This window comes from Contarinia nasturtii, unplaced genomic scaffold (genome assembly GCF_009176525.2).
Source record: "Contarinia nasturtii isolate CC-2019 unplaced genomic scaffold, AAFC_CNas_1.1 Cnas_scaffold_2239, whole genome shotgun sequence".
Lineage (NCBI taxonomy): Eukaryota > Metazoa > Arthropoda > Insecta > Diptera > Cecidomyiidae > Contarinia > Contarinia nasturtii.
The window spans coordinates 7464-17174 of NW_022199562.1; the positions used below are offsets into that span (position 1 = coordinate 7464).

Genomic DNA, 9711 nt, shown 5'->3' on the forward strand with positions numbered 1-9711 from the left:
TTTTTCGAAACAGATTCACAGCCATCCACACCATCAATGGCAACACAAATAATTTCGATTTTTAAATTTAAAATTTGTCGTGCGTGCTCTGTCACCATTGCTGACTGTGATCCATTATCAACAACTCCTTTCAATTTTATTTTTTGCCCATTGAAATCAAACACTCTAGTTATGACCGTAGCTAATAAGTTTTCATCTATTCGCGTTGCGAGCAATGTACTCACATTTGACACCTCAGCATTTTCGTACACTTGTTCGGTCATTGACGTGGTTGCTACCAACGCTGTATTTTTGATATCAAAGTGCAACAACGTATTGTGTTTTTTGCCGCACTTTTTGCATAAAAATTTGGATTTGCATTCACCAAATTTATGCTTATGAAGACAAGTGAAGCAATTTTTGTTGACTTTTGCCCACTCATTTCTTTTTTCTGAGCTTAATTTCTCGAATTCTTCACACTTGTATATTGAATGTGCTTTGTAACCATTGTTTTTATACACTGTGTCGCAATATGAACAACCGTTGCCCCTTTCGACGTTTTTTTCTAATTTCCTGTCATTTTTTTCACTTTTATCAAAACGTTGAACTTTCGATTCTGCCGACATAAGGGCCAAAAAACGGTTTTCCACGTATTTTAAGAAATATTTCAAAGTCTGATTTTCTTTCACATTGTCTAATTTGCTTTCATAGTCCATGATGGTTTTCCTGTACAATTTTTTCAATAAAATTTGGATCAGTAACACATCCCAGTTTTCAACACTTACGCCTATGCTCTCTATTGACATAAGGCATTCATACGTTTTATCATGGATTATTTTCAATCCCTCACTTGTTTCACTTTTCTGATATGGAATATTCAAAATTTCATCTATTAAATTTGAAACGATTTCGCGTTTATTTTCATAACGATTGGTTAATAACTCGTAACACGTTAAATAACTTGATTCTGTGACTGGCAAATGTTCGACAAGTTTTGACGCTTCACCTGTTAAATTCGTTTTAAGATATTGAATCTTTAAGTCCGTTGTAATTGATCTGTTATTGTGTATAATTTTATCGAACAAACTTTTGAACGCGCGCCAATTTTTTGCCTCACCATTGAATTGCGGAACTTTTAATTTTGGTAATTGCACTTGTTGATTATTGCTCGAATTGCCATTTATCATGTCATTCAATTTTCCATAAGAATTCAAATATTGATTTTGAATTGCGTTAAAATTGACTGATTCACATGCAGCGGCGTCTTGACTCATGGACACATTTCGATACGTTTTACGAAATTCAGCCCACAATGCCTTAACATTATCCAATTGCGCACTTGCAAGACCTTTCGATTCATATTCACTGAGATTTTTTATAACATTCACGGCGTTTTTCAATTCTCTCGACAGATATTTAAATAATTTCACATCGGCCGAATCCGAATTATTCACCGAAATATTGTCAATGTTATTTAATTCAATTTCACTCGAATTACCATTCTCCAGTAAATCGTCAACATTTGAAAAAGACGTAACCGGATGCGTTTTATCGCTTTGAATGTTTGTTGAAGTATTCACTGCACTTGTTGAAGCGGTTTCACCTTGACTTTTTTGCCCAGACGCTTCTTGCTCTAAACCGGCTTGTAATAATTTTTTGTGTTCAATATATGCACTGTGCATTTTGTCAAATACATTGGTGACAAAATACTCCTGATTTGACGATGAGAATTTGTCCAACTTTCTATCATTATCGTCGAACTTGGCCCACCATTCTTCTAAAATGGCCAATTTTTTCTCGTTATAGCCAGGAGTTTCTCTCCGTTTGCCATCTTTTCCATAATTCTCTTTAATTGATCTAAAGTGTTCAATTAAATCTTTCTGAGTATCTAATAATCTCTCCATTGTCACGGTAAAAATAAGTTTCGAAGGACCAAATGAATATCACTTAAATAGATATCCAAATAAAGAATAATAATTAATTAATTAATCGTTCGATAAATAAAAACACGGTGCTTTCGTTTTGAAGATATTAAATATACTGCTTTAATGTTGAATAAATTTTGAACATAAAGGGCCGAAAGTGCAAGTAAGCAATTAATAATGCAATGTATTATAAATGTGTTGAATTTGATATTTATGAATGAACTTTGTTCACTGGTGAACACGTGTCATCTTTCCACGTGCACATATTTCACGATTTTTTATGCGCGTTTCATCGCCTTGAAAACTCAATCCGATTTTTTCATTACGCATTTTTTTCATCGCATTGATATTCAAATGTCCAAGTTTACGGTGCCATAAGAACGCGTCATTGTTTTTTAACACACTCATACATTTCATGGAATCTTCGTATAGTGGGTAGACACCGTCTTTTTCTTTACATTGAGCGATTTCGGCTCCGTTAGCATTTTTTATTGTGCAGCCGTTTTTATCAAACAATACAGTGTTTCCCATTTTAACCATTTTGCTTACGGATAAAATGTTTACCGACAACTTCGGAACGTGCAATATATCACTAACGGCAATTTCCATACCGTCAAGTTTCATATTTCGATTACCGATACCTTCCACTGCCATTTTCGAGTTATTCGCTGTCGTTATATCGCCCGATTGGCACTTTTTCACATCGCTCAGCAGTTCGCGAGTGGGTGTCATATTGCTCGAACCACCAGAGTGGACATACCAACCTTGCCTATTGCCATTGCTATACAATGCAACAAATGCTCCTTTCACGGTTTCTGTCTTTTTCCAACATTCGCCAAAGTGTTTTTTCTTTCTTTTGTTGTTTGAATTCAATTTTTTGTTATTGAATTTTGATTTAGAAATGAATGCTTCGCCACTGTTTGATGGTGATTCTTGGTCCAATAGTTTTGCAATGATTTGATCTGAATTCAACTGAGTAGTCGACGCTTCCACTGTCATAATAAATGGTTGATACTTTTCACTTAAACCGGTCAGAATGATTGCTTTTTTCCATCGTTCACATACTTCGAATCCAATTCCATTCAATCTGTTTACACAGTTTATGATACGGTCAATGTAGTCTTGCATGTTTTCGCACTCATTTAATTTGGTCGATATCAAACTTCGTAATAACGTGGTTTCGCGTGTTAAACCATTGTCGTCAAATAGTCTTTTGAACGTTGAATAAATTTCTAAGGGCGTTGTACAATTTCGAATGTGCTTGTAGAGACTTGTGTCAACGCCCAAAGCCATTATGGCCCGACAGCTCTTTAACTTTGATGCGTCTGTCTCTCTGTTTGATTCATCGGGATCAATACACTTTTCAAAACTTCGATAAATTAAGTCGTGATAATTATCAATGCCTTTCAGTTTTTCAATTTCAAGATCTTTTCCCATTTTGTATATGAATTATCACTTCAAACGAATGTAACAAGAGTCTATGTATTTTGCTTTTTGCAAACGTTTAGTTTTTATATGTAGCTCGTTTTAACTTATTTTGTTTTAACTTTGTAATCTGATCACACTTCACAGCGTAAACTTCGCTTTGCTACCATGACAGAATTATTATAAACGATAAGTGGGAGCAATTAAGAAAACATCTTCTGCATTCTATGCCATGCACATTTAGACTAAGTGCATAAAGAAATAAACATTTATTTCAACAAAATGTGTATACTATCATACATCTACTTCCGATTCCCATTAGAAAAAGATGTGTGATATACATCTACTTCTTAGTGATGCATATCACCCAATTTCTTCTTCTTGTGTAGATGTATGTATACCACACAACTTCTTTTATCTTAACTTAAGAATGACAATTTAAAAATGTTCTACAAGAAATTGACGTATTAAAAATACTTATTTCTAATAAGACTAATTTGGGTAAACTTACCAGCATTCCACTGCGAAAACGCAGTAGGCCGCTTTTGCCACAATAGCCCGAAATGGAATTTTCAGCAACGGGTCTTCAACTTTTCGCCGTTTCAATTTTTGCACTTCCATTATGAGTTTTTCTTTATTTTGTCTATCTCACTTTTCTTGTTTCACACCAAAATCTTATTTTATATCTATGTTTCAGTTTTTTTATTTTTTTAACACCAAATTGTTTCTTTGTCTTTTTCACTTTGTTTTTATTTCACTTCGTTTTTCTTTTCATTCTTTTACTTTTCCGCACACATAGTGTAAGGTGAAAAGTATTGTAATCGGTCAAAATTTTGAAAACTTCAGAAACATGTTTTCTACCCATTATTGAGGTCAGAGAACACGAATTTGGCGTTTTTAAACATGGTTTTTGTTAATCTGTACGTCGTACGTTGTACGTTGTACGTCGTACGCAAAATTTGTTAGCAATATTGCGCTCATCGTAGAAACTTAATTCAAAATCTGACTTTACAGGATGATTGGGGGTCCCGAGGAATAGGAATCATTAGATTTTGAGCGACTTTGGTTGATGAAAAAAAAATTCATGACATGGAGTGATACATATGAAAAAGAGTTCAATTTTCGTTCAAAAGTCATACTTAATGTAGACTTAAACACTCAAAAATATGTATTGGGGTTTTTTTTGGCACGAGAAAACCGAATCCGACGTTAGTTTTGAGATACATTCAATTTTTGATACAGTTTCTTTGAAAAAATCACAAAAAAATTGAATTTTTGTATGGGAATGACATTCAGAAAGTTTGAAGAGATTTCAATTAAAACTAGGGGTACCTCCCATACAAAATTTTCATTTGGCTCAAAAACGAATATTTTGTATGGGAGGTACTCTTAATTTTGGTTGAAATTTCTCCAAACTCTCCAAACGTTCTTCGGAGAAGTTAATGTATTTCATACAAACTATTAAATTCAATTCTATTAAACGTGAAGTTAATGTACTTCTTACATCTACTTCTGACCTAACCTAAAATATTTTTTTGCCCCTTCTTATAAACATATTTACAACAGTGAAATAATAAATAGACCAAGAGCCACCGTGCAAATTACTTTTTTTTCTGTGTACGGCAGATTTTCATGAAATTATCATCTTCACACTGTGTACTGTCCGAATAATATCACTTTTTTCATTGTAATTGGGCGGATCGCGAGATCCGTGGTTTTATTCGCGCTACACGAAATAGTATACTTTTTTTGCACCAATTCGGCAGATTTTTGTGTTAAATTCTTCGTTTTGATCCAACTATATTGAAAAGTAAAAAATCTGCCCAAATGAGTGGGCAAATTGTTCCCATTGGTTCAAAAAATTCATTTTCGAATATTATCTTTGTGAATTTGTTTATCTCTTGTGGTTGTCACAGTTTCTTTATTATCCGTTTTCACAATGTGTTTTTGATATCTTGGCACTGCCTTATTTCGTCTATCTAACATATTTTAACAAAAATAGCATCACCGGATTTATATTTCTTTTCAGTACGCTGAATAGGATATTTTGAGTTTCTAACAATTGTTCCTGTGCCTTTTTAATTAACTCACCCACTTTTGGATATTTATCTGAATGGTAATGAACGTCAGTTGGTTTTTGTTTCGTAACTGAATGTATTGAATTATTATATTCACGTGCGGCTTGATAAATGATATCGACCAATACATCACTTTGCTGTTCAGCTTAAGTTCTTGCCAATTCCAAAATTGTTGAATGGACGCGTTTTACTTGACCGTTCGTAACGGAATGACTCACAGGCGTTAAATGGTGTTTAATTTTATGACGTAAACACTGAGTCATTGTCTGTTATTATATTGAAACAATTTGGATGAATCACCAATATTTGTTCAACCAATTTCGGTACTTCCGTTAAGGATCGTAAATGAAATATTTTTAAAACTTTCGTTTCAATTTAATAATTTGTTACAACGTCGACTCAATAAGCTTACCAAATATGGTATTGCCAATTCGATTATTTGTTTATGGAATGTGAATTTTACTCTTTTTTGTTTTTGAATCAAATTGTTGGACTTTTGAATTATGATGCGTTTACAATGAATTAGTTAAAATACATTTTTTGTGAATTTACTTTTTTTCTTTGCTTTTTATGCTAACAATTGGACTTTACTTTATTTTTGCTTATTTATGTCCAATGGAATGTTGGACATGGCCTAAGTATATCGTCTATTGCTCTTTGGAAAATACTAGGTGCGTTTTTCAAACCGAAAGGCATCCTATTGAATTCGTACTTAGCACCATTTACTGAAAAAGCTGTTTTTTCCCTATCTGACTCTTTAATTTTTATCTGATGGTAGCCTGACTCTAGATCTATTGTACTAAAGTACCGTGCGTTTCCCAGATATCTATCGAAAATCGTTTTACTATTTAGCTTTTTATAATCGATCACCAGTCGTTGTTCAGGCGTTCCGTCCGGATTTACACCCTTTTTCGGTACGACCCAAATTGATGAGTTATAGTTATAACTTGGCCGAATTATATCATTTTTCAATAACCTTTCTATTTCTGAATTGACAAAATTTGCTGCCGATATTGGATATGGATATTGTTTTGACCAAATTGGTTCCTTATCTATCGTTCGTATTATTGCAAAAATGTTAGTATTGTAGGTAACGTCTCATTTACATCGTTTCTTCTCATTATACCTTCGACAAGGGGGTAGACGCGAATTATAAAACTTTGAATCATGTGAATCACAGTGAATCAAATGAATCATTCAAAAGTCAAATAAGCATCATTTTTGGTTTTACTAACATGATCGTTCAAAAAATTCCAAATATTATCGCTGATTTTATTTGGAATTTACTACAAAAACACAAAATAGATAAAAAATAATGAGTTAATACATTTAAAAAAACGTCAAGAAATCATTTTTTCGAAGACAAATAATCTTAATTTTTCAATAAATATTTCTTGTATGACACACAAATGACATTTCAAATGTCATCTAAACAATATGAATCTTTTGAATCACAGTTAATCAAATGAATCATGTCTACCCCCTAGACCTTCGACTACATTTTTGAAATCAGATTCAATTTCTTTTTTTATGATATAATTAATTGAATTTACTTCTTTTGCGGACTCTATTGTTATTCGCTGTTTTACTGTGAATTGTGTATTAGGTAGAGAACGTACTTACATTTGATGTATTCTGTATGAAGCTAATAGCAGGTTCTAACTATATGTGTTTAATGAAAACTACATGTATGTTTGTTATGTACTCAAAGTGAAGTGCCCATGGCTTTAATGTCGCAATACTTTTATAGTAGAGAGCGTGCGTCGGCGTACCGCTAGAAACGCATGCGCTCGTTTGCATACGATACAATTGCATTTCAAATGTTTTTGTGTTTATTATCGCATTGACCTTTCTCATACCTCACATACCAAAAACCATATCAAAATTACCCAAATTTTCTATTATGTAAAATCATGGCCTGAAAATGCCTATGTATTTTACATATAAACGAGTGAGACTCAAACATGTTCTTCTTTTTCCATCAAATATGCCAGTGGTGCCACCAATTTTACATATAAGCGCATACAAAATTTTCAATATGGCTGCGCCCATGAGAGGGAAAATTTCGTCTCATTCATTTCCGCCCCATGTGTAAAATATATGCATTTCCGTTCAGAAAGTAAATTTACTCTTACATATTCGCTAAATTTCTCCACCCCTTACTTCTATTGACTTATCTAATTTTATTATAGTTGCGTAAGGAAATATTTTTCCCGAACAATAATTATGTGAGGCTCCCGTATCTACTAATATTCCAACCTTTTTCCCCAAATGATCTTTCCACACCAGACACAGAAGGCCATTCATTCGTATAAAAAAACCGAACCCATTCTCTTTCACCGCTTCTGTTGTGAAATCATCTTCTTCTCCATCAAGCTCGTTGACATTCAATTCCCCATCAAGCTCGTTTGCCCTGGTTGTGGTTGTGTTTGTATTGGCTTATTTTGTTTCGGGATAAAATTGGGATTTAGTCGCGAAATTTCACCCTTATGTTGCCGAGGCTGATTGAACTGATTGGCGAATTTGATTCGTTCCTGATCGTTCACAAACGTTTGCAATTTAGCGTATGCCTCTGGTAAAGTTGCTGGATTTGCGGCATATAAAATGTGTCCCAAATTTCCCGTTAATCCGGTTACGAAAATGCGTTATGCTTTTTCCGAGGCGTCCTTCACCATTGCATTGGGTATGCCTCTTTCCTTGTGCGTCATATTAATTTTTTTTATCAAAGCATTTAGTTTTTTGTTGACTTCATAGTAGAAATCTTCGATTCTTTTGCTGTAGAACAATCATTTCCTGCTCGATAATGTAGATTGGACGTTTATCAGCAAAGTAGAGTCGAGCGATAATTACTTCAAAATTAAAAACGGTGTTATAGTTTGTCAAAGCTTCAGAGGTTGGACCGACGATTTTGTTTCTCACGATATTCAATGCTTCAAAAAACTTTGGTGTTTCAGTATGACCATCAAAAATTTTCATCACGTTTTTTGCCGAATTACGCCAAGCCGCGTATTTATTCCGGTCACCACTGAATTCTGCCAACGTCTTAAACATTTTCAACGAAATATTTTTTACGTCAGCAATTCTCATCTCCACCTCTTTGTATTCTTCCAGAGCTACCAACTGAGTTTTCATAAATTTTCAAGTCTTACTTTTTCAATTTTGTTGATTAATTCGTCAATTGATGAATCAGAATTTTCTCGATTCAACATTAAAAATTCCCAATTTTAAATTTCGAGTGACTTATTTTTAAATTTCTTCTTTCACGAATTTTCCTCGTTACTCGATAATTTTTTCTCTTCACGATACTTATGTCGTTAATGAGTTTTTAGGACAGCTGGGCAATTTTACATTTTAATTTTTCTCGTTATTCACTATGATACTTTAAAAAAAACGATTATTTTTATTTCTTTTTAAAATGAAAAAAGATGTTTCACACTTCATGATGAACCTTTTTGTACGACATTTGAAAGAATTCTATTTTCTAATAAAACACTATAAAAAATATGTCTGTCTTAATTTTGCCATAAACCTAGAGGTTGGACTCTCGGATTAGGAATCGTCATTTGCGGATTCGTCGAAATAGTGGAAATCGTGGAATTTGGTTTTTAGCATAAAACACTCCGTGTTTTTTTACTAAAATTGGTTTAACAATTTAATGAAGCAATTTTAATTTATTGAAAACATTGGAAATTAAATATTTTTTGTTATAATTGGTATCAAATTTAAGAACTAAAATTATTTTAATTGTTGTACGGCTTATGAATATAAATAAGTTCATTTATAAAACTATCAATGTTTTAGATATAAGTTCGTTGTTCGTGTTTTGACAGTTTCGCACAACGAACTTATATACGTATACAAAATATATGTAGTTATTGGAAATTTAAATGTTAAATTTGTGTTAATTTTTATTAAATTTTGTTAGTTTTTAACTCAAATTTCTCAAAATTTCAAAAAATATTGAATTTCAATGTTTTAGATTCAAATTAAATGCTATCGCTGTGTATTTACTATACAACCAGAATATAAACTAGATCATTGAATTTTTGTGAATCATCTGAATAGTGAGAATCGTAAGAATAGCGAGAATCGTGGATTTGCTGTATATTCCAATTGGATAGCTCGGAGTTTGAAAATATTAGCAACATTTGTGCTGAAATATCACCGATTGAAATAACTGAGGAGCTTGTTGGACAACAAATTGACATGCTTCCGGAGGATCTAGTCAGTGGTCCCGATGAAATACCAAATAAATTCATCAAGCATTGTTTGGTTTCATTGCGGGGGCCAATCACAACATTGTT

General features: G+C 33.0%; 1 protein-coding gene across 1 annotated transcript; it reads right to left on the reverse strand.

Annotated features, from left to right (window-relative positions):
- Positions 1-2132: 2132 nt before the first annotated feature.
- LOC116348083 lies at positions 2133-3341 on the reverse strand. Its single transcript, XM_031778947.1, has 2 exons — positions 2814-3341; positions 2133-2723 (listed from the first exon to the last, which is right to left on the reverse strand). Exons 1-2 carry the CDS (start codon positions 3339-3341, stop codon positions 2133-2135), a joined length of 1119 nt encoding a protein of 372 aa, XP_031634807.1.
- Positions 3342-9711: the final 6370 nt, after the last annotated feature.